The following is a 26,885-nucleotide window of genomic DNA, read 5'->3' as shown; positions in this document are numbered from 1 at the left end:
ACTATGTGGTGGCCAAAGTGGGCGGACAACCAATCGTTGATATATCTTTCCAGGATTTTGGAACAGGAGGAGGGGAGGGAAATGGCACGGTAATTCTTGGCAGGCGTACGATCGCCACTTTTGTGTACCGGGATGATGAGAGCCTCTTTCTTAAAGCCGGGAAAATGATTCTCTTCGAGACTTTTGTTGAAAATAAGAGTTGGGGGAAGGGAGAGATACAAGTTTTGAGCAAAGAGAGGTTTGGAAGACCATCGTGGCCAGGTCCGACATTGGCATCAAGTTTGCCAATGAGGAACTTGACAAGGATAGGGGTAAGAAGGGGAATGTTAGGTGATGCGGGGCAGGCTACATACACTATCGGGAGGGATTGGGAGGAGGGAGGGGGAACATAGACTGAGGAAAAGCAGCGGCATAGTAAATTACAAGATAGTTGGGGGGAGCTAGCTGAGGAGTCAGAGAATTTAATGGACGGAGGGGATAACTGGATAGGACAGCGGGAGTTGCGAATATGGGACCAGAAAGGTTTCACGTTTCCGCGCTTTAGTGAGTCTTCTATATTGGTTAAAAATTCGTTCCTGGACTTAAGTATTAAGGAATTGGCCGAGGAACGTTGAGATTTGCAAAAAAACTAAGTTAGCATAGTTTCTAGAAGACAGGAACTTCTTTCTCGTAGTCTGTTTATAAAGTAGTTTTTTATGAACTTCAGTGGTGATCCAGACGGGATAAGAGCGTAAGCACTTAGGAGAGGAGGGAACGTAGCAAGGAAGAAAATCAGATAAAATGGTATAGGAGGTGTTGAGTCCTTGGCCACATGTAAACGGAGAGAGGAGAGGGACTCAGTTGATTGCCGCCAGGGCTGAGTTCAGAACTTCGAAGTTCGTCTTACGAAAGTTGATCTTGGTAGGCTTGCGAGCGACAGTATAGTGGAGTCGGGATATCTGAGCATCGAACTCGAGAGGAGGATGATGGGCGTCAGGGACAACGTAAGACGGGTCATGAAGAGATTGGGAAAGGCAACGCACAGGAAGGTTAGAGAGGACAAGGTCAAGAGTGCGATCTAAGTCGTTCCTAGAAAGTTTAAACTGCAGGGCGCGACAGGTGTACATGAAAGTGGACAGAGGAAAGGGAGGGTGGGTGGAGTTATTAGCGAGGGAAGGGGAGGAGTAACGGGCCAGGAGAGCATGGGAAGATTAATGTCGCCACAGAGGATGAAAGAAAGTGAGGGAAACAAAACGGACCTCTGAAAATCAGCTGAAGAAGTATTCGTACAGAGAAGGTGGGCTGAGGCAGAGAAAATTTACATACGTTTGGCAGAATGATTCACATGATGACAGAATCGGAGAGAGGACCTAACAGCTATAAGGGCACGTCCACCGGTTGTCTTGCCAAGCGCAGCGCAATCTCTGTCACAACGAAAGACAGAGTAACCTTCGAGGAGCTCGGAATCTAAAATCCTGTCATCCAACCAGGTTTCAGAAACGCAGATGATATGATGTTGAAATGCTAAGGCAGACAGTTTGAAATCCGACAGCTTGGTCCTTAGACCCCTTACATTTTGATAAAATAGTGTATATTTGTCGGAATCATTTAAGTTCGCGAGGCAGGTGGGCGGGCCGGACATTTTCACGAAGCTTAGTCCTTTGATAAGGCTTGACGAAGACCCGCTGTGGACAAAAGGAAGAGGGGTCGATAGCATCGAAGTCGTGGGGATAAGTCACTTTGAAAGAAGCTATCACTCAGGAGAGCCATCCTTCGTCAGTTTCACACATGAAAAAGGTGAGCAAGTTGAGTTAGCTTTGCTTCCGATATAAGCCAGAATTTCGTCGGATGGGTAGTATGGGTCCAGGGTGAAACGCGGATTGTTTTCCACGATGGAACATAAAACCTGAGAAACGCCTGCTGAACCAACACCAACAGTTCCACTACCGAACCCTATCTTCAGCTCCACGCGGTGATCCCTGGGAGCACTTTCTCAATAAAAAGCTGCAGATGGAGAAGGATGAAGGCGAGTCTCCCGCGCCTGAAAACCAGATAAATCGTATCAACTGGTCCTCCAGATTGAGGGTTGGGTAGGGCTGACAACCCTACATTGAAAGCAACTATTTTCGAAGCCACAAAAGGTGGGGCTGATAACACAACGACGAACCCGCATTTCTCATGGAACGTGCACTTCCTGTACAGAGGAGCTGCCGACCAGCTAGCCGATACCCTGTCCCAATATAGGGCTGATGTAACAGCGTTGTAGGATATGCGTTGGACAGGGACAGGGACCGGTTTCCTGGGAAAGAGCCTCTACACCATATATTATAGTGGTCATCCAGTAAATCATGTGGTCGGAGTAGGCTGTTTAGTTAGCCAAAAAATGAAACCTGCTGTTATCGGCTTTGAAAGCATAAGTGAACGGCTATGCACCCTGCGCTTGCGAGGTAAATTAAGAAATACTATATAAGCCTCATAAACGTTTAGGCCCCCACAGAGGAGACTGCAGAATCGGAAAAGGATAGCTTCTAATGGGCAATTGAGCGGACCCTTGAAACCTGTCCCAGATATGATATCAAAATCATACTTGGGGATTTTAATAACCAAGTAGGGACGGAGCCCGTATTCAGGCGATACGTTTTCTCCCATATCTTACAAAATGATACCGATGATAACGAACTGCGGATTACTCAGTTAGCAGTGCCACACGAGACGGTTGTTGGAAGTACCTGGAAAGTGGTCCACAAAGAAACGTGAGCTTCTCCAGACGGGACTACTTTCAACCTAATTGACCACGTGTTGATTGAACGCCGTTACTTCTCAGCCTTGATGAATATCAGAACACATGGGGGGCAATATGGATTCGGATCACTATTTCCTTGGCATAGTGTTCAGGGCTCGAATAACAGCATCATCTAGAATCCTCTCTGTAATCAGGTGAGAGTTAACAGTGAAACCATCCACAACAAGGCAGTCGGTAATATCGAAAAGGGGGATATGAATGTCCCATCATCAACGAATGATCTTCACAACCATCCGATACGGCCCCAGCCGTAAAGAAAGATCGGAACAGCTTGTTCGATGACGAATGCAAGCTAGCGATAGAACTGGAAAATAGCGCATATCGAATACAATTGCATCCTCAAAGAACGCGGGCATGCGCAGCGACTTGTCACGAACTCCGCCGAATATGAGAACCAACAGGTCTGTGAGCTCGAAAAGTAAATGGAGCAACGGTACCAGGCGTGGAAGTTTTACGAGAAAGTCAGCAGGATGAAACCCTATACACGTCAATGCTCAGCTTGCCGAGAGGATGAGGGAAATCTGATTTCGGAAAGAATGGGAATATTGGAGCGATGGGTTGAATATTTTGATGAACTGCTCAACAACCGTAATATCGACGAGCCGGAAGGCATGCCAACTGAAGACGATGAACAAATTCTACCACCACCAAGCATAGAAGAAACAATCCGTGAAATTCACCGGCTTAAGTCGTCAGGAAACGATGGAATTGCGGCCGAATTGGTTAAATATGGCTCATTAACTGATGCTTAAGGTGTGGGACAGCGCTTCAATGCCTGACCATTAGCAAGGAGGCATTATCTGTCCCAAACATAAAAACAGAGATATCAAATAATACAGCAGGATGCAACGGATCAGATTTTCTCTCTTCGGCAACCGATGGAAAAACTGTTGGGTTATGGACATAAGTTGCACCATCTTTTCACCTACGATAGCATCGCTGTTGATGATTTTTTCCTTCTCAATATATTCGATGAATATTATACCGCGCGCATCCAAAATATTGATGCCATAGCCTTGTCAACCGACTGGATCCTTTGGAGTGGATTCAATACGTGCAGTCCACTCAGATTACGATCGTTTTCTTTCCGGCTATCAAATTTGTACACGTGTCTTTTGAAAAATAGGGTTAGCTAAAAATCGAATGGATTTAATATTAGTATCTGTGTGTTAGCAAATTAAGATCTCTACCGCGAATCTGAGTTAAAAATGTCGATTTTTGGTATGAAAGTGTTGACTACACAACTACTACTACTATTGCATTGGTATCAAACGTTTCACGGCCGCGGTATAGACAGAATCAAACAGAAAGTTGATGCAGCATTATGATTGACACCTTGACACCAAATGGGAGGACAAGGGTGGTCATAAAAGGTTAACCGTGTCGGAATGACTGGTTCGACGATGAATATATGCTAACGACGGGACGGAAGAATACTGTATATCTGGCAATACAAGATACAAAGATCGCGGGCACACACAGAGACCTATCACGAACTCCATCGAATAGAGAAGTGACTTTATAGACAGAAAAAGGAAGCTTGGTAGAATCAACAGGTCTGTAAATTCAAAAAGCACAGGGGACAGCGAGTTTTGTCAACAAGTTAAGAAGATGAAGTCTTCCGAACTTACAGACATATCGGAGCGATGAGTAGTTTGATGAACTGGTCAACAATCGTAATATCGGCGAGTCGGTGGGCCCACTAACTAAAGACGACGGACAAATTCTACCACCCGCAAGCATGAAAGAAACATACCTATAAGTCTTCGGATTAAAATATCTATCCAGGGACAGTTGGAATTACAACCGAACTGGTTAAATATAGAGGCTACCAACTAAACTGGTCTCATGGTCAGGGGCAGCGAGTCAATGCCTGAGAACCGGCAGTGAGAGATAATCAGTCCCATACATAAAAACAACGATATCACGCAGTGCAACAATTATAGAGTAGCACGTGGCTGAGTACCATCTATAAGATATTCTCCGCTATGTTGCCAGGTCGGATAATCACACACTCCAATAACATCATCGGTCCATACCAAAGAGACTTCACTCCAAGCAGATCAGCAACATATCAGATTTTTTCTCCAGGGCAAGTGATGAAAAAACTCTTGGAATATGGCCATCCGTTGCATCATTTATGGTAGCATAGCCATGGTAGAGAATTCAGTACCCCGGTATCCGCCCCGGTTTTGTGTAAAACAAAACTTTATTAAAATCGGTTTACTGTATGTCTGCCACACGCATTTTTATCGGAAACGGTTATAACGATTCCCATGAAATTTATGAAAAGGTGGGAATATGCTATAACATGATCCTACCAAGTTTAGTGAATCACACTATTACTAACAAAGTTATAATAGGTCAAAGTTGTCCCTTCTTTGCAAATTCAAGATTTTGAATGTCAGTATCACGCGAAAGTGAATATTCTCACATAGTATTTACTGACCTAGGCTGACGACGAAACTGCCTTCATCAATTTCGAGCAGAGGGGGCGAGATCTTGGGCTGCACATTAATGAAGGCTAGACGAAATTACGGTGGCAACGTCAGCACCAAAGATGCAAGAAGCCGCGGCAGCTTCAAATGTTACTGGCAACTCAGAACAATATGGATAGGAGGCTACAACTATGTGGACCGTTGATAATTTCTCCTAACTAGGGTCGAAAGTTACAACCGACTACAGCTACGGAGATGAAATTCGTGCACGGTTGTTGGCAGCCGACAGAGCCTATTTCAATTCACACAAATTATTATTATATTCCGCTCGAAAAGTCCCACCATAGGATTGAAGTTCTTACGGTACAAGGCAGTGTTCTTGCAAGTTCTCATACATTCCTCGGAGACTTGGGTTCTAAAAAAGAAAAATTGTGAACTCTTAGTTGCGTTCGACAGCAGAATCCTTAGGAGATTGACACCTTACATGAAGTTGGACGATTCCATAGCCTATACAACGACGAAATATATGAGCGATATCATGCCTGTCTAGGTATGGATAAAATCAGAGCCAATAGGTTGCGGTGGGCGGAGAGACAATAGGGGTAATATAGTATCTATAACAAAAAAAAGGCAAGGCAGACCCTGTCTCATATGGAATGATGGCGTAGGTCAGGATGTTAGAAAATTTTTAGGGATAACGAATTGGTGGACCTCGGCGAAAAACCGGGATGTCTGTCGTCCCTTATTGTGGCGGGTTAAGGGCGGACGCCAGTTGTTGCGCCGTTGACGATGATTGTCGTCGAATTCTAAACTGAGGTTCTGACTGAAATTTAAATTCGGCTAAGAGCGACCACCATAGTCACGTTAAGGAGAATAGAAGGCATTAAGGTAGTTCTTTTTATAATAGTTTTAAGATAATTTAAATAATTTGTTGAACTACCGAATTGGATCGACGTTTTGTAAAGACCAACTCATTATCGAGTCGCTAATAGGACAACAGAGTAACTGGTGGAGTGACAACAGTCATAGAAGGGTAGCATATCACCCTGTGAGTACGACACCACATCCTTATGGGAAGACGCATTTTCCAAGGAGATTCATTGAGTGCCCTTTAGTTTTTTATGGTTTATTTTTATGATTACCGACTAATTCCGCGACGCAGAGCTTGGCAATCAAATATGACATACGTGCTAATTCTGTTGTGAAGCGAACCAACATGCTTCTTGACTTCGAAGGCATGGGTATGCTCCCTGGCATCAAAATCTTCCGAAAAGAAGAAAGAAACTCACAGAAGAAACTCTTTAGCATTTCCTAACAAAGGCATGGGATCCCGAAGAAAGTAATTCTGTTCACTATTCTTTTCGGAATTGCTACAAATCCCAAGATGTGCTAAGTGTCTTAGGCGATGCTTCTCAAATGCCTTCTCGAACTATTAGAATAGCTTAATTTGCAAGGAGCTGCATAAGGAAATTTTATTGCGAAGATTTAATGAGGCAAATAAATACCGTTATTCATCAGTGCTGGCGCCGAAACTCTTTGCTTATTAATCAGTTCAACATAAAATGCAGAACGACAAAATTGCTTGCTGATGCAGGTTAAATATTTCTACCTAATTGTGTTCCCCGCCATTTTTTCCACATGAAACGTTTTACTACAAAAGCGTTTGCCGCGCATCGGATACAACACTATCTCGGGAAGCAATATAACAGGATAACAAAAAAGGTCATATACAGTGTGAGCTAGAATGCAACAAGGCTCAGATTTAAACGCTCCTATAAGGGGGTCATCCCGTGTGTAGTCCGTTTTTTGCCTTTTTTTGAAAAATTATTTTGGAGGACTGGATGAAGATAAAACGTGATTTTTTCACCATATGTTTACTGATATCTCTAGTATATTTGATAAATTTTTCAGCTTGATATCGTAGCTAGTTTTCGGAATACGTGTCAATTTATGCACCCATCTCCAAAAAAGGGTGTTTTTCTGCTGCCACGCTGGAGGGCGCTGTGTTCATCTGAGGAAAAAAAACTAAACGGCATTTTAATGTTGACAATATTCCACGGTCCGCAAAGTAGGATAATTAGAAAATATTAGAAGATAAATTTTTGGTAAGCTTTTAAACTTAATTTTTAGGATTTTGGTGTTTTTTTACGGCTTTTTTTTTAAGAATAAAAAAAAACGAACCGTCCGATTGCAATTATCCTAGTTTGCGGACCGTAGAAATATGTACTAAAGTAGTCGTGAAAATTTCAAAGAATTTGGTTGGATAGATTTTGAGCTATGGTGGCAGCCGATTTTCAAGATGCAGTTTCGAGAAAAACGCATTTGAAAATTTAAATGTAATTATCAACAGTAAAATTTTAACTCACCATTAATCTGCTATACCGTTTCTTCAACAAAGTCTTGTAAGGCCGATTGTTGCTGTCTGGTTTCAATTCTGGCTCTTTTAGCGAGGTCAGTCGATCGTCGTTCGGACCGCCAAATTCGCGCTTCACTACGGCGGGCGACATAAACCTGACATATGTGACCAACTTGACATCCCATTGTTACTAGGATTTTGAGAATGCCATTGAATCCTTCATTGGAAATAATTACAGCCAGAAAAATGACTATTTCTACGACCTTGGCCCCAGAATGAAGGTGTTTAGGGGCGAAAGTCCAGATCAATGCCTTTAACGACTCATTGTTATTCTGGGTCTCTGCTCCTAAACATCTGTTCAAGAGATCATCTCGTGATAAATCTTCGTAGATTGGTTTGATGACTGTTTGAACTTCTTCAGCCAAAGGTGCCTTCTCGTGGTGGAAACTATTCAGTTCTCCTTTAGCTTCCGCTTTGCGCCTGCTGGACAATTTTGATGCTGAGGATTTTCGTCTGTAGAACATTTATGGAAGAAAGTTGCCCAATTTTTTTGCTTCATTCCTTCTATCGTGTTGACGAATAGCTAGCCCAAAAAATGTAGTGTGGTCGTTAATAACCTTATCAGTAAGTTTTCGAGCCCCTTTTCCACCAATGCCTTTGTGATTCTTCTTTGCATTTCTAAGCCGCGTTCCCATTCTTTTCTCGACATGTCCTACGCATTCCTTTTTTACTAGTACGTATATTTTATTATTTGCGAAAATTTGTAGAAATACCGGAGAAAACTCCAGCAAAATCCAATATACAATATACAAAACATGCCGTAATTGGAACACCCATGTTCATGCTTGCTAAAAGTTTCTTTGCTGATGTTGATGCGTAGTCCTTTTCTTCTCTGATAAGTATCGATTCCCATGAAATACTTGTTTTTTAGTGCGAGCATGACGTTGAACGTTGAAGCGATCTCCCTTCGTACGACCCATTTAAAAAAATCACTGAACACACAAACAGCACAATACTTACAAAAAAAAGTAAGTGAGTATAGCTTCAAAGCCTTTCAGTGCTCACTCTAGACTGGATTATCCTTTTTATTTCAAACAGCAAATAAGTTTAGACAATTGATTGGTTTTCCATCTTTTTATATTTATACCTGTGTACGAATTTATAAGGCTCAATTACAAAACTAACAGGTAAAAAAGATTCGATGCTCTTTCTCATCGAGTACTCTAGCCGCGGCTGCAAACTCCTTCCCTGTTTAACACTGTAATTTCTGAACGACTCGGAATATCGGAAAATCCCTTTGCCCACATATTCTCCACTATATATAGATACAATTCATGCAAAAATCGATTTCTCCAACCCGACACACGGGATGACCCCCTTAAAATTATAACCCGGGTCCCAAGTTACATACCGAGTGAAAGAGATTCGAAGCATGAGTATGTTTGTTTTTTACTCTATATAGTCCAGAGTATATAAACAATAATTTATGTAACTGGGCAATCATTCTTGACTTCCAAAAAAGCCACGCCTGAGCTCCATTTCATTTTAATTAAATTTTACATTTGCTACCAAAGCTCAAATTTCAGTAAAAGCGTATAAATTTACATTATTATAGATACTCACAGCTCCTCCAAATCCTGTAGTGTTTGAAATGATTTAGCTGCCAAATATGTAATGTTGTTGCTTCCTAAATCTCTGCTCGCACAAAACAAATGATCCAGTTGAGTTGGTGATGACAATGACGATAATATTTTGACGGTTGCAGGCAAATCCGAGAAAAGAAAAACGAGAAAGGCTTTCGTGAGTTAAATTGGAATCACAAAAATTAATCAAATGTTACGCGATCTGTCAGCTCCCAATGCGAAGAGAAACATTAGTCATCGTCAACGGCATCAGCGCAAAATGGTACCCTCTTCGTGTAGAAGTTGCAGGTTTGATGCGCACAAGAGGAATGAAATTAGGTGAAAACTGATTGTAAACGATTTAAGAGCATCAATTTCACTACTGAGACGACGAAAACAATAAGAAATATTTCAATATCGTGTTGAGCATTTTAACAGCAGCTGGAGGAAATGGATTCAATATTCTATCGCGTTTTCTAATTAGGGAATCTGACGCCGAGATTGATAATCGCATTTTGTTCCTGCGTTCTTTAGCATTAATAGCTATTCATTTATCTGAAAAAGCTCCTGAAAACTACCAATTTCACTACATTAATCAAGGAAGTATATTATTAGTTACTTTGCAACAATGCAATAGCCGTGCTGACGTAACGGGCGTTTAATAAACATCATATGGCAATACGAATAAATGAAGAAAATATTTGGAAGAAATTACATTCCATTCCATTAGTCCCGATAAAAAGGACACTTCTTGCACTAAAATTCAAATAACAGTTTTCCATTCATGTGCCTCAAGTAAAAGATTACCAGCTCACTTACAGCGTAATTGACTTTGTCGCCATCAAATGAACCCCAAACGACAATTTTATTACTCAAGAAAGTATCCTGTTGAGCACTTTGCTGGAGGACGGCTCCATTTCCTTATATATCATCCGATAATATCTTTGAATATGTCACTTGGATGGAACCCTCAATGAAATTTATTTCCTATTATAACGACATAAAATGCTTCTTTATCATGACATTGGCGAGGAACACCTCTTCGACTCCACAGGCGTAAGTTGTACCGTAATATCGACAGGTATAGTAACGTAAGAATTTTCGGCTTGGGGCTGGTATGATAGCGTAGCTAGAGGGAAAGGACAAGGAGGAGGTATGACGCAAATAGAGCAATCTCTTGGGCAAGTAAGGCTATTGATTTGCCTCCTTTCAAAATCAAAATGGAAATGTGGTATCACTCCGTAATTGGGTCATGGACTGAGTCTACTTTTGAGAAAGTTCATGAAATACAGCCAATTAGGGTAGAAAAATGCGTATAATGATGAACCCATCAAACTGTATCGAATATAGCTCGTTGGGTTTATTTTTATTTCTTAAGAACATTTTCCATAACTAGTCATGACCAAATCAATTTAAGGTAATTACGGCAATTTAGAGCAGGATTTATAAAAAATCATCTAGTTCCTGCAGTACTATCAATCGGCCATTAAGCAGTAATTTTTTGGCCAACTCAACTGGCAATTGGTAATATAAATATCTGATACTGTTGACGGTTAGTGATGCAGTGTGACGTATTTGTATACGAGATTCAGCAATTTAGAAAGAGTTGACAGAGCTAATAATAGTAAGATTTCCACCAAACCTTCTAGTGTAGTCTTCGATGTTTTGGTCGAGATCAGGCTGAATTAGTACCACAATACTATCAACTTTAACTTTATTTAAGCAGATATCGAAATTACGCATATTTTGAGGCCCAGGATTTCTCGGTTGTTAAGTTTTTGAGAATGAGCCCTGGAATTGAGCGACCATTTTCTTACCTTTTTACTTCTTCTGATCAAACTAAAATTTGCTTCAGAAAGTACTAATGAAGACATTTCATTACCTTTAAATTTACATTTGGTGTAAAAAGTTAAACCGTTCGTTCAATGTAGGACAATATCATTCACTCCATTGAGTGTAAAAGATTTACTGTTGCAATCTTTTTATCGAATTTTACGTCTCTGCGAAATGTGCGTAAGACAAACAAATAGACAGTCGGACATACAGACAGAAAGACAGTAAACCGACTTTAATAAGGTTCTCACAAAACGGAATCGATTTTTTCTTTTATATATATTTTGAAAGCAGAATATTTTGGGAGTAGACCGAAATTGAAAATATTTACTAAATTAAGCAAATACAAGGGCACACAATATAGACGTGCATACAAAACGAAAACTTTAAACCGTTTTTTCTTCATTCCAGCTGGCGGCCTCAATCTGAGAACGACCTTCCGTAGCAGGCGTAACAATCTGTTTTCTCCAAGCCCGACTCTCTTGTAAAGGACCAGTTCGCCGAATAATCATAGATTCTCGCCGTACACTGAATCATCAGGGATAGCAGCAAATTCTTTGTGGACGGGTGTACGGAGGCCAAACATAACGAATAACAAGATGTGCAACCCTGCTGTAATGTTCTTCAGAGGTATTGCAGTAGGCCACCGCGTAAATAGATCAATGATCGCACCTAGCGAAGGTCTTTCTTACGGAAAGTAGCCGGAATATAGGTCCCTTTCCGAATATTTCCTGGAAGATAGAGAAAAGTAAACCCAAGGTGAGGAAATCCTTCAACTCTTATTTGGAGTTCGACTGTTGACTCTGAAGAACTGTATCATCCTTCTGGGTCACAGTGATTGCCGAAAAATCGACTGGCTGATATACATTAATTGCCGAAATTGGCGAGGATGCGGTTTGTCAGGCCTCTACTTTAAGGCAAAAATTAGAGGCTTATGATTCGTAAACATAGTGAACGGCCTGCTTCCAAAGGAAAACGATCATAGGCGCTGTAATTCCTTTAAGTAGGATTCAACTGTTTTGAGAAGAAACCCAACGGTTCACCATCTGGTTCACCATCTGATGAAGAGCAGCGCCCACTGCAATGTCTGAGGCATCAACAAGCATGGTTCGGAGTGCATCTCATTCCAGAAATGCCAGAAGTGTAGCGTCTACAAGCTACTGCTTGGTGGTTTCAAAAGCTTGGACGGCCCCTGGAGACCTTACAACTTCTCTTAGGATCCTAGAACAAAACAGTAAGGCGTTAAGTAAAGCCTAACGCCTTAAATGGCTTTGGATAGGAATCGACGGTAGAAATGTACCATACCCAAGAACCTTCTCAGGTTTTTGATTGTCTCTGGCAGCGTAAACCTTGCGATCACTTGCACCTTGTTTTAGTCGGGTTGAATATCAGGGGCGATAGAATGACCTAGACATTTTACCTGCTGCTGGAAAAATCTGCTCTTTTCAACGTTAAGAATTTGGCCATTATCAAGGAGACCTTGGAAAATGCACTCGAGATATGGCAAATAGTAGACGAAACAGAAGTGTAAATTTCGTAGTACAGAGTGGAGGAGTCTCTGGAAGGTTTGCGCCTCATTACACAGGCCGAAAATCATCCGTGTGGAAAGTGGTGTCTTTGGAAAGTTTTCGGAAGTTCCAGGAGTTTGATGATAAACGAGATCCGAGGCGTGATCAAAGGGTAGTATAGGTCCCAGAGCGAAACGTGGGCTGGTACCCACGATGGAGTATACAACCTGAGAGCTCTTTTTTAACGAAAAGCTGCAGACGGAGAAGGATGAAGGTGAGTCTCCCGCGCCTAAAAACGGGACAAATTGCACCAACTGGTCTTCTAGGACTTTTAAGATTTGTCAAAGAAGAGAAAGAAAAAAAATAAAAACATTTAAGGAACTTTATTGATAGCAATTGTGTCTACCTTGCTCTAAGCTAAGTTTATTTGTCCCGAAATGGGGTTAAAATGTTAGTGAACCGAATCCATGATTTCCCTTAGAGCTGAGGGTGGAGGAAACTTCAGTTCTTATTTAGGGGCTTTTTATTAATCTCTTATTATTTATCTTTCTATGATTACATATATTTTGATTCCTTTATCATTTTACATTGTTATTTTAGAGTTTTTACAATCTCGGCAGAAGGGAGATTACCTAATACTAGCCGTACACAGACACCCAAGACGATTGGCTTTCAGACACTGTGCAGCGAGTTTGTGAGGCTAACGCTTCACCCTCTCAACCATCGCGCCATCATTTTTAAAGTTTTGTGTACAACAAAGCCTTATTACGATCGATTTTCTGTCTGCCTGCCACACTCATTTTTCTCGGAAATGGTTATAGCGATTGACACCAAATTTGGTGGAAAGGAAATCATTCTATGTTGAATTTAAGGGGAGTCCCCATACATGCATTTTTCACAGTAGCCGGTCTTAGTTTTGATATTTGTCCTAAAAGTGCGGAGTACGAGGGGTCGAAAGTAAGCATTTTTTTAACGGACCTTTTCTCAGAAACCACTCAACCGAGAAATATCACTATATGGTGCCTTGGTTGCGAAACACTTTCGATACTAATACCTGTTGTAATAAAGTTAATCTTCTTTTTCTTTAGCATTCTTCACAAGCGGGGTCGGCTTGTCGTGATCGGCCTCGTTACTTGGCCCTATTAAATGCTTAATCTGAATGCAATTGCGAGGCTTTTAAATCCCCATCCACCGTATCAAGCCACCGTTGTTTCAGCCGGCGTTTTAGCTGTTTACCGCGTTGCGTTTTAGCAAGTGAATTCTCGTTAGCGAGAATTACGTGACAATACCATCGAAGATGCCACATCGATTGCAGATATCCTCATTTCGGATGTGATCAAAACGAGATACGCCACTAGTTCAATGTAACATCTTCGCGTCCATCACCGCAAGACGCCGTTCATTGTCTCTTACAGTCGGCCAACACTGCACCATAGAGAGTGACAGGACGGAGGATATTGCGGTAAATTTGGGACGTTCGTTGATACGTCGATCACAAAGAACACCAGTTGTGGAACGCCACTTCATCCAGGTTGCATTAATGCGGGAAGCAATTTCAGAACGCAGTTCTCCATTAGCTAATAGCGTTGACCCGAAATATTTAAATCGCTGAGTTCTGGTCAGGTCACTGCCGCTGTCAGTGATTGTGCCTGTTTCATGGGGATCGGTCAACAAAAATTCAGTTTCACTCAGCTTCAATCTGAGACCGTGTTGCATGAAGCGACTATTCCATTTTTGAACAAGTTGCTCGAGATCATTTTTGCTATCAGATGCTAGGAAAACATCATCTACATAAAGCAGTGTATAGGGCGCTGGACGTTGGATGTCCCGTGTGACGGTGTCCATAACAAGAACAAGGAGGAGTGGTGAGAGGGTGCTTTCTTGATAACAAAAACAGAAACACGAAACGGTTTCGATACATCCGCCATACTTCGAACTTTGCTTTTCGGATCGTGGTAGAGCAATTGAGCCCTGCGCACGAGTGTGTGTCGTAGAGCATACCAGATGAGTTCGTGTTGCACACGATCAAACGCTTTCTCTAGATCCAGAAATCCAAGGTGAAGAGGGTTACTGTGTTTCTCCATGAGTAGCCGCGCAGCGTGTATTACCTCAGTAGTTCCACAGGTTTTGACAAATCCGGCTTAATTCACGGTTATTTCAACGATTTCGCGAATACAGTTGTCAAGAATGCGTTCAAAAATTTTAATGGTATGGGATAGTAACCAGGTTGGACGGTGATTTGAACATTCTGCTAGACCAATCGGATGGTGTTCTATCTTCTTGAATAATCCGATTAAAGAATTCACGAAGCCATATTGTTTTCTAACGCTCAGAAACGATGTCCTGTGGCTTTCCTCGATTTCATTCGTTTTATTGCATCCTCGACTTCAGTTCCGCTGACAGGTGGAACTGCTCCAATTGTCGACAATGATTATGGAAGTGGAGGATGAGAAAATTCATCAGTTGAAATCTGCTCGAAGTACTCTCTCCACCTATCCGCACGACTCTACGTTTGGTAAACAAGGTACCGTTTTTGTCATTAACGCAACAGAAGTATTTGTTATCGTGTGTGCGCTCGTTTCGGCTTTTAGCAAGTCGATACAAGTCTCTCTCACTATCCAGAGTATCCAGTTTATCGGAAAGATTTTTGTAATGGTCCGCTCAGGTCACAGCGATCGCCTTCTTTGCTTCCCGGTTGGCATTCTCATAAATTTGCCAATTGGCCAGCATTTTATCGTCGAGAAACTTGTGGTAGAGGAGTTTCTTTTCACGGACCTTTATTTAAACATCGTCATTCTAAAGCCAAGTACCGCTTACCTGGCTTGGTGACCCCGAGGGTAGCAGAAGTCGCTTTGTGGAGCGTGTCTTTCATTTAGTTCCACGATTCTTCCACATTCGTAATGGTTGGTAATCGAGTGATACCATTTCTTCTTTCTTCTGACAAAATCGCCACCATTTAATGCGCCGCGGGCCAGTGCATTTCTTACACTCTTTTATCGATGGCTTAATTCGCAAAACGGCAGTTAACGGCTCACCGGGGCCCGTCCTGCCGTGGATGCCCTAGCATTTTTCCGAGGCTTTTTACTCGATCCAATCATGTTCTTTCTAACGACATTCGATGCATTTTCTTGGCTGCCCCGTCGCGGAGCCTGCCACCAAAAGATATCAGGTAGGATTTAGCATAGTGGAATAACTCCAATTATACTTTATTTATCTCTTTCCCTGATCTCAGCATTTTATTTTTGTTTTACTGAGGAAAGTACAAAGTACGTTGCTTCAAACCTCCTTTACCTAGGCTTGCGATCAGCAAACTATGACGAAGTTTGTTCAAATAAAATTAGTAATAGTATATTATAATAATTTTTAGTAATTGGATGCAAAACCCCTTTAGTTCATCCTAGGATCACGAAATTTTGAGTAAAGACATGATTTCCATAGCTGATTCTGACCCAACATTCATCAAACGCATCACAACTGAAGATGAGACGTGGATTTATGAGTACGACACGTAGTCCACACATCAGGCGAGTGAATGGTGCGCTTCGGAAGAACCGAGACGGAAGAAACGTCGTTTCCGGTCAAAGAAGTAGGCGATACTCACGGTATTCATCGATTACCACGGTGTGGGGCATAGTTAGTTCTTACCATAAGGTCAGACTGTATAGAAGGAATGCTAGTTGGGTGTTTTGAAACATTTGCGTGAATCAGTCCGTCAAAAACGCAAGCATTTGTGGACGAACAACTCGTGGATCTTGCACCACGATAATGCATCGTCGCACAATGCCATCATTATCCTCGAGTTTTTGACTAAAAACAACACGAATACCACCCAGCAACCACCGAATTCACTTGATTTGGCCCTATGCGATTTCTTCCTCTTCGATTGAATCAAAAAACCACTGAGAGGAACGCCTTTTAGTAGCCGAAAGGAGATAATGGAAAGATCGAAGATGACCCTAGAGGAGATACCTAATATGGAGTTTCAAAAATGTTTCGGGGACTGGATCAGTGCGTTGCAGTCGATGGGGACTACTTTGAAGGGGACAATACCAATTTTCAACAATAAACAGGTATTGTTTATTTTTTTAATGATTTCCGGGAACTTTTTGATCAAGATACCACACAAAACATTTCATGCCTGAAGCATCCGGCTTCCGGTTCAGATCCGGTGTTAGTTCGTTAGTTCCTTTTAATACTTTATTTTATAATTTTAAAACATTATCTTGGAATAGAAAACATGAATTTCAGATAAGTTTCCGCTAGCTTGAAGCCTCCCTTTATCCCTCCTCATTTTTGATCTCACAAAACTTTCTTTAAAATGGCCATCCTCCAATACAACGGTCTAAGGATGCCAAAGCGAGGGAACCTTGAAAGTTGCACCTCACAATACTTCCGAATTCATTTATTCTCATGTGCCATAGGGGCATGCAAGCAAGTTTTGAAGGAACACTTCGATGGAGCTTCAATATTTGCGAGACCTTCACGGTCAATTTCGTTATCCTTTTAGGTTTTTAAGAAAGCTCTTCTCTCTTGGTCGTTTCCGATCACATAGGATGATCTTTAATCGTCGCCCATTCGATGATACCATTACAGACGGTTACGTGATATGATACTTTAAGATGATATTACTTCTATAATTTTATATATATACCGCCTACCCATCTCTAATGGCAATACTCTCAATTCATTGGCTGTTAAAGAACCATACGTCCAAGAGGCAATTTCCTCTAAATGGGAGTTTGCAGAAGGGCTGAGAAGTACTCCGGCAGCTACTCGACTTTCATTAAATGTAGTTAGATAGTAACCACTGGCATATTTTCAACTATACGACAGTGAAACTTATAGCTTCCCGATTGTCTTTAACTACGAGCATCTTATTTGGAAAGGCTCTCCTAGACTACATTAAGTTATCAGCCAATGAACCGGCGAGAGCCGTTAACAATTTGAATTTGAAACATCCTCCGATGTCAAAGGGTACAAATACTAGAGGACTATATTCAAATAAGTAATTTATCTTGCTCCCCTGTGCTTATCTCTCACCATTTTGTTAAAAGCAAATTTTCATTTATGGCCATCAAATAAATCCTTAGTGTCAATAATCGCCTAAATAACATGAGTATCTTTCAACTCCATAGGATATTTAAAATATCCTCTTTGCAGCCGTTAAGAGGCCATAAATCCATAATCCAATTCTCTATTCCCTTATAAAACCCAATAAAACAGAGAACTCAGCAGCCAGGCCTTCTCGGACTTTCCAGTTACATCTACGGGCCGACATCAATTCCGAGTGGCAGTTTGGCATTAGATATTAGATACTGTAGGCCTACTTCTCTCATCGTCCGACCCTGAAATGCTGAAATGAGAATCTCAAAAGGCATTCACTTCCAAATGAATTGTTTGTCTTTTTGCCAGTTGATTTATAGTGAATGGTTCCATTGAACTCCTTCGCACCACCGGCACTTTGAGCAACGTATCTGGAGTCAAGATCTGGCTCTGCACTCGTACTCTACGCGTATATGGCCTAATAATTTTGCCAGACTCCTAATGAAATGTCGGAATCTTTAGCAAAATGCGTTGTGAAACAATTGCAAAACAAAGTGTGGGATTTGATGGGCTCCTGGATGAAATACATCAAAATAATTATCTTTAGAATGATTCGACTTTCTGGACGCAAACACGCAACAGCCTTTCGGTTCACTCAGAGTGGAAGATGAACGCCCATTCATTGAAAGCATGAAATACTTCCAATAGTTTCCCAATAAATACATTCACTGTGGAAAGCAATTGCGTAGGTGGGTGCTTCCATATTCTCTAAAATTTGCACGTTGACCTGAATTCGGTGGCTATTCCGGTGTATCTAATGAAGAGTTCCACGTTGTTATGCAATAGAGCGTAGGCGCCGCTTTTGAACTTACAATCTGATATCTAGTGACATTCTCTCGAGTAAAACTGGGAAACAGGATATCGCACTAAAGTTGGTACATTTCCTGATATTGTGCTACGCATGCATCATTTATATGTGACCGTAAAAGTCAGATAAAAATTATTCGGGATTAGTTTAAAAGTTTATGAGAACTGAAACGCTTTACTAGGCATTAATTAAGTGTCCTCATTTCTCCTTTTTATTATATTCCTTTACTTCGGTGTAGTACTAGACTAGACACCAGAGTCATAAAATATTCTAAGAATATGGAATATTGAGTCTGAAAACCCTCATTAAACTTTAAAATTTGAGTAAGGTCAAACCTCAAACTTTAAAGTCCTTTCCTTAAGGTGCAAATAGCAATTAATCTAATAAACCAAATAAATTTGTAAACATGCCTTGCACAGAGTATCGCATTTTATCTTGTCCTAATTACGATTAAAATTTTAAGTCCTCATAAAAGCAGCTAAATACGAACTACAGCATCATAAAATCTTCGGATTACTACAAGTTAGCTCAAGCAGTGGATCCAGGTGAATATAATGAGATTGACCAAGAAGTTTGAGGCCTATTTTAATACTTTACAAAGTTAAGTCGAATATTCCAAAATTATATACTGTCATGTTTATAGCAACCGATCCTTTCTCCTTATTTTAAGGGTTTGATAGGATTTCCGACGACTGGAAAGAACAAAAAATTTGAATAATCTATAATACATGGTTTCGAATTGTCACACTTGGAACTAGAATATGTTTTTCAATAGCTCTCTGGCCTTTTTTCACAAAAATTGCATTGTAACTCTGTTAGAAAAGTCATTTGTTGTGTTAGTCATGTTTACACCTGTTCTGTTCCATTATAACCTTACTCCAAGATATTGTTGTGTGGTACCAGCGCTACCTGACTGAAGACAGAAGAAGCATTCAAGAAAACTTAGGAAGATTAGAAGCAGTAACCAGCATAACATACACGAAAGAGCAGCTTTAGGGGAGAACAAAATGGGAATGGCACCATGAAAATGTAGGCCAGGCCCCAAGAGGAAAAGTCACAAGTAGCTTAGGAACACAAAAGACTCGGCGAAAGTAACACTATCAATTCTACATAGAACGTATCCGTATCTGGACCAAGTACATACGAAAGACAAGAATTAGTGTCAAGCCTATCGTCGAGCAATCGAATCAGAGTTTGGAAGACATGTTGAAGACTAGGATTATTTGAAAACCTTGCCGTTGAGCAACTACACAAAAGTTAAAAGAACAAACTTACGTTCAGCATCCCACTAGGACTAATAACGGTGGGCTGTACGGCGGAAGGCGTCACAGAATACGTTCGAGTCCTTGCTTGTAAATTGTCAAATAAGTGCTCGGTACAATAGCCCAGGGACAGATATAGTGGCAGGCCACCTACCCAAAAGCTACTATATCTCATGACTGTAAAAAATGAGGATCTCCAACTCCATCTGAGGAGAGTATGCAGATGTACGGAGGAGAAAAGAGCAAATTTCCCACGACTGAGTGGATAACTAGACGCTGCAAGCAATTAAAATAGAATGTGTCATCAGGTGTAGATGCTGGATTCCAAGCCAGATTGGGAAAGGAAGCAATGAAGCAGCGGAGGAGGTTACAAGGACAGGAGCATAAGGACAGCTCAATGAACAAGAATCCTTTTATAGTTGGAAACTACCAGTAATCGGGTCATATTTGAAAACATATGCGAGGGGACAGTGAAACCTGAAACCCTACAAAAGTTTCTCTCACTTTTCTGGTCCATGGATTTCCTCTTTTGGACTCACAGCCAGTGTGCAAAAACATTCAGACGTGTACGCTTTTGTCCAGGGCACCGGCAGGTCATCAAATGTAGGCTTACCTTTACCCTCAGAGAAGGGCTCCCTCTATTCTTAACAAAAATTACATCAGTTTCGAAGGGATTAGGTCAGAACTCGTATACGATTATTAAGTTGAATATTTTCGAATCATTGAGGAAACAACATCCTTGAACCACTTTGGTCCCGCTGCTCCCACGGCAGAGGTCAGGCAACATCTGCTGAATTGCTTCTTTTTTGGACGAAACGGTAGTCGTTTGCATTTTTTTAACAATGGATGTTAGCCTACAAGGGGAGTCCATGGACTAGAAAGGTGGGAGAAAATGCTTCTTTAACTAGTCCGGTCCGCCATTAAGTGGATATCGGATTCAGGGCTCCCTTCATTTTTAATAAAAATCACATCAGAAGAGCCTAAAACCGTTTGACATATTACTGGGAGTCAGTCCTCCGGAGTTGGCATCTTAGGAGGCGTTCAGGCCAGGCAATACTTTTCGCCGACGGCAAGGAGGAAGAGGAAGGGCAATTGTTAGCTAAAGGGGCAGCTAGCTGCCATTCTGTCCTTCCGCCAGTCAAGATAGACCACCAGGAGACTGTTTACCACTCCTAAGAATTTCTTCGGCAATGATTTCTGGAACGAGTTCTACTCCAAATATTTTTCGGCATGAACAACTCTCACACGGTTGAAAATGTACGTAATGCAAAGTGTAAAAAGTTTCGTTCTCAGAATAAATATATGAATATATGGTTGCCACTCACCTATACTTCTCCCCACGATTACTTGAGGTATCTGCATTGCTTCTCAACTGTTCTGCGCCAAGTGGTCTTTATGACCACTTTATGTGCTGCGCTCATATAGTAGCACAGAAGGAACACTAGCACAGAAAAGCCTCAACTTGATCTTGGTCAGTTTGTTGAAGAGGTCAGGTAGAAGTCCCCCTCTTTGTTCCGCACTCTTTTATTTGGTCGTAGGTCGATGACCGTATAATTTGGTCACCTGTGGCACTTTTGGAACACCAAGTTTCGGAGTTTCCTTGAGACCTCTTTCTTTTCCTGCGACCTATTATAAAGGAACCAATAGATCTCTCGCACGCTGTGTTTGTTCTTGAACGTATGTCTGTCGCTTAGGCACCCCTCACAAACAGCCGTTCAAATGAAAATTGCTAATGTTATATATATAACTACACTTTGAAAATGTACTAGAAACCCCCCACTCCTACGTCTAGAAGTATAAAGCAGAAATAAAGGTAATAACGTAGGTCACAATATTAGAGAGTTTCGTGTAACTTCTACAATAATAAACAAATTTATAGTCGGTTGAAGCCATGATTTCATGCGAATCGATGCACGATGAGATTAAATATGTATTAAGGAAACTTTCAATTTTTCCAATTAAAAATAAAAAGTAAACTGTTTTACGAATATCATCGCTATTAAGCGATACCTAAATATACATTGTCTTAATTTCAAAAATTCGAAACTCAATTAAGTTACTTTCCCTACGATGAAATTAAAAAATCTTTCCAAGGAACATCATTAGCTGTCCAGCAGCGTAAAAGGTAAATTATCTGCAGAAGTTGAATTTGCGAGAAGGACGTTTAATCGAAAATTAAACATCTGAAAAACTTATTAAAATCACTGCCAATATGTCTTTCGCAGTTTACAACCAAACATTTTATTATGAAATTGATTGCAAACGTGGAAATCATGAACTGTATGCATGATTTCGAATTAATGGGGTGTCACCAGGGGTTAGTACGTCCTTTTCCGTTCTAGGTAACCATTTGGTGTACCGAATGGAAGATATCGATCTTTTACGACATTAATGCTACTTTGGAAATGGACTATCGTACCGAGGTGTGAAGTAGCTAAATAAACAGATCTTCAACTGTTAGCAAGGATACCGGAAGATTCGATGCACATTCTATGTTAATCAATATGGAAGGATATCCTACGTTTTTCAGATGGTCTACCAGGTTACCTTTCAGCGTCCTTATTTCATATGGCCTGAGGTAAGTAGCAAGCAATGGAATGTGAATCGACGGGCAAAATTAGACAATTAGCAATTACCTGGTTTTCCTTTATTTTCGATACACTTTTATGGTCTCAGGCTTGATCGGCCAAAACGATGATACAGAAATTCCAGACAGATAGACCTTACGCCAATATAAATGATTTGGATTTTTCATCCTTTGAGATATATTGCTGACGATTGATTCCAATATTGGCTTAGACTACGTGGGAGGGACATTATTGTTGAGTAAATCTTCAGCATCTTCTCCGAAGACCTTCTGTACAAAACAGAAAAGAAAAATATCATTCTGTTTCGCCTTAGCCATGCACCAAACTAATAAAAGACTCTTTGCTTGTATGTTTTTCCTACTACTAGCATACTTTAGTGCTTCATTATCCTTTTTTTATTTCCAAATTCCCATTCCAATTCGCATTACGCAATAACATTAATGTATTTGAAATAGTCAAAACCTATTTGAACATTGGGCAATTATAATACATATATTTACAAATATCACAAACGATCATTAATCTTATTTCAAGAAATTGCATCTAAAGCCACATACATGTCTACGTAATTGCAAATACATTTTACCTAGCGGATAGTCTAAGGCAAGTGCGATACATTTATCTATTGATGTATAACTGCGAAAATCCGAGCGAAAAAAGTTTAGGAAAAATGAATTAGGAGGGAACATCAGGAGTGAAGTTTTTCGAGTATTTGGGGGGTGGCTTTCGTGTTTTTGAGGAAGTTTTCTTGTCTCTTGGAGGATAACGATCGTCTTTTAGAAGCGGTTTTCTTGTGCCTTGAAGTTTTGCCGATACATTACTTCGTCCGCCAGTTCTCTCAAATGACAGAATGATACTTATATATCTGATGAAAAGGACGAAGCCGTGGAAGAAACAATGCCCAACAAGGAAACCAATGTTTACATATAGATTGAACTCAGGCACACAACCTCGCTTTCTTGATGATCTTTTCCAACAATAAATGTAGACTCATTCCCTTCTCTTCATTTCTATATTCAGTTATAACCGAGCGTCTAGTAACTCCCTCCTAAAATCATTATGATGTAAGTCCCAGGTTTCGTCCAAGTTTCCCGGCTCCACGCGCGGTCGTGCCGTTTTTGTTACTTTTCCTTGTTTAGATTTATATTCGTTGCGTTTTAACCTTCCCCGATAACATTAGCAAAGTAAATGTATCATGTGGCTTCTTTTATCGGGGGCGGTTCGAATGGCTCGAACGGAAATGGACGTTCCAAATCTTAAATCGCACAACCCCAAGCTGTCAAAGCTTATTCATTCGCAACATTTTCGGTGATACCCCAACATCAATGGAAAGTGATTTTCTTCAACATCCGACACCCGATTAAGAATATTTTTGGGACTGGAAAACTCCATGGATTATTTTCGGAAAAATGTGGAATACCTATCCCGGCGTTGCTCAGCATTTTCCTCCTCTGAGCGAATTTTATTACAAATCTTTCACGGCCCAAGCGCACATAAGATGCGGCAGCTATTTCCGGGTCCCAGGAATCAAGTCCTGAGGTTTTGTGTAAAACAAAACGTTTTTTAAATCGGTTCAATGTCTGTCTCCCTTTCTCTCTGTCTGTCCATTCTCAGAAACGGCTGTACTGATTGACACGAAATTTGGTAGGAAGGTGAGAACTGTGGACGCATCCTTCAACGTTAAGGGAGTCCCCATACATGCAAAAAAAGGAATGTCAAATTCACTGAATATATTCGTGTGGGGTCTCGATTAGTACTTTCTGAAGTCAGTCTTAGTTTTGGCATTTGTTGGGAAGGCGGCGAACGCGAACCCGTTTTCAGAAACTACCCAATAGAAAAAAAACCGGAAAAAATCATAATGCTGCCTCCGTAGGGTGTCCAGGCCTCAAAATACGTTAATTCCCTGGTACTTGCGCGTCATTGACCTGTATAAGGATTTGAAAATTAAAGTAGTAGAGTAAGAAATTGAACGCAAGGCGACTTCTCATTACTTGGGTATCGGTTTCGGAAAGCGTAATTCTGATCCGGAATGCGGAACGTGTCGATAATACAGTGTTGCGTACCAACAGAAACGTCCAATACAGGACAGGCAGGCTTTCTATGGGCATTGGTCAGGGAAGGGCTTCCCGGAGGAGGTATTGTAATCGTCATGGGTTATCTGAATGTTAAGGTGATATCCAATAATACCTTGTTCAAGCATGTGACGGGGGAAGCACAATCTCGGCGAGTTGCACTCGTTAATAGCGACTGGTTTGTGGATTTATGCAGCTTCCATCGCCTCGGTTTTGGTCGCACGTTGTTCGAGCATTGTATCTCCCACTAGGTAGTTGGGTTTCAACTGACCGGCAACGTATGAGAAATCAGATTGACCACATTGTGATTAGCAGTAGAATTAAGAGGTGTTTTGAATACACTTATGAAAGATTCTCCAGAGGGATCATCCCTAATGCTGGATTGCTTTCGGTTGCGTATTGTATTCGCAGCTTCTCACAACGTTCGAGATATTCGACCTCCAAGGACGACCGCTTACATGATCCAGCTGTGTCCGTTTTCTGTTGCTGGAAGCAAAATTTGAAAATTGACTTCTACTGATAGTCGAAAGCTCCAAATCTTGTCGATATTTGCCCGAATGAAGAGTTCTGTCATTGAACAGGCAAGTTGCCCGTAGACATACTGTTCAGAAGTGTGATGACTTAAACGGGATTCGTTGATGGAGTCAACCAAAATGGGAGGACTATCCTAAAATTCTAGAAAGTTAGTAAAATTGACACTGGCGGTGCGCTCACAAATACTGGAGTTTTACCGATGTGTTCCGCAGACGCGGGCTCGTTCACCTCTTGTTAGCTAGGTTCAAGAATGAAGAGGAAGAGGTGCCTTGAACATTTCAGTCACTGTTATTTTACAAAACTTCACGTGCCCCAACCGGAACCTGAAAAACAAACATCGAGATATCGCGCGTACCTAACGATAGTAAACGCGCAAGCTAAGCTGACAATATAAACAAACAAAAAAATCACGGTTCAACCGCACCTGGAACCGTAAAACACACTGCACAGTTAAAAGGGAAGTTCCAGGTCGGATTGCCTCCCTAATCGACGCTTCTATTGCCTCAGATGTCCATGGGGCGCGCCTTTGGAGTTTCCATCCTGCCCTGACATTCTCAGGCATTAAATTTAAGGATGCCCCGAAATTATTGTGAGTTTCGTTTGTTAAGGAGGAGAAAGGGAAGTCCGCAAATCAAAGATTTTGGATCGAATTTATAATTAACATATTATCATAAATATGAAGAACAACCTAAGTTGCTGAATTAAACGAAAATAAACTCGGTGATAAATATAACTAATATTGTCAGCTAGAAACATGGTACCTACATAAATTCCTCACGACTTTCCTTGATGTCCTGGGTTTCTCACACAGTCTGGTTGAAGCCATGCAGAAATACACCGTGCAGCATACGTGCTCGATGTTGCGAGGGGTTCTGGATGGATTCTCCCATTAACCTACCCCCGGCTACCGCCACCAGGACTTCTTTATCTTTTAAATAGGTAAGATCGTCCGAGTCAAAATTCTTGACACTTAGGGCTAGTATTAGATAAAATCCGGCATCTTTCAAGATTATGACAATTCGGATAAAAAGAGCAAAATATTGGACTAAATAGAATCCAATGAATTAGAATAATAGAAGAATTATAAATGAAAGAATAAGAAAATGACAAACAAAAGAAAATCTAGAAACTTGATGGGGGGAAGAATTTCCTGAAGACCTTTTAGCGAACACTTGTTGGCACTGATGAAGGGAACAAGTGGTTCCCGAAATATCGGTGTTTGCAAGAATAAATATCAACACCAACGAAAAAGAAACATCAAGTTTTTTATTATTTCAGAAAAAGAAAAGTTGTTCCTTATACAAAAAGAAAACAAAACAATTGGAAATACCAGAAGCTCGGCTTCAGCTATGGAAGGTTTTGTGTATTTCTTATAGATTTAAGTGTGCATGTAAATGTACATTTGCCCCATTTTCGCCTAACTCGTAATGTTTATGCGTTTAGTATGTCAGACTATTCACTTTGACCTATTGTAACTTTATTAGTAGTATCACGGTGTATATTATTGCATTTATTACTGCAAAATTTGATTCTTCTGTTATCAATTACTTAAAAATATAGTAATAATAGGTATAGTAATCTACTGTCACTAACTTTATTTGAACAGATATCGGTATGAAGAGTATTTTGAGACTTAAATACCCCATAGGGGAAGCTTTGTGACTTTTTTAAAGATTTTTCGGCTGAGTAATTTCTGAAATATTTGACCTCTGTGCCACAAGCCACTCACATTTGCTTTGAAGCAAAAGCCGACAAAGCGTACCCTCGCCAATTTCGATATTTGAGCTTTATCCCCCAGTTCATTCCCGACATTCAGAACGTATATAGAAAATATAACGTAATTGCCGACGCTTTGTCACATGTTGTAGAGGTCAAGATCCCCGCTACTGCCGATTTTCTGAGGCAGATCCTCAAGACCAACTCCAAATACACATTTAGGCAGTTTTCGATCTTTGACTCAACATCCAGTATACGTATAC

General features: G+C 40.8%; 1 protein-coding gene across 4 annotated transcripts in view; it reads right to left on the bottom strand.

Annotated features, from left to right (window-relative positions):
• Positions 1 to 26,885, bottom strand: part of LOC119651235 (leucine-rich repeat-containing G-protein coupled receptor 5) — a 232,812-nt gene that overhangs the window by 80,496 nt on the left and 125,431 nt on the right. For all 4 annotated transcript variants that reach the window (XM_038054710.1, XM_038054711.1, XM_038054712.1 and 1 more), the window contains exon 3: positions 9,200 to 9,271. In XM_038054710.1, coding sequence (XP_037910638.1) covers positions 9,200 to 9,271 — 72 coding nt within the window. The remainder of the gene's footprint in view (positions 1 to 9,199; positions 9,272 to 26,885) is intronic.

The sequence above is a fragment of the Hermetia illucens genome, chromosome 3 (genome assembly GCF_905115235.1).
Source record: "Hermetia illucens chromosome 3, iHerIll2.2.curated.20191125, whole genome shotgun sequence".
Classification (NCBI taxonomy): domain Eukaryota; kingdom Metazoa; phylum Arthropoda; class Insecta; order Diptera; family Stratiomyidae; genus Hermetia; species Hermetia illucens.
This window is presented reverse-complemented; position numbering and strand designations above follow the sequence as displayed.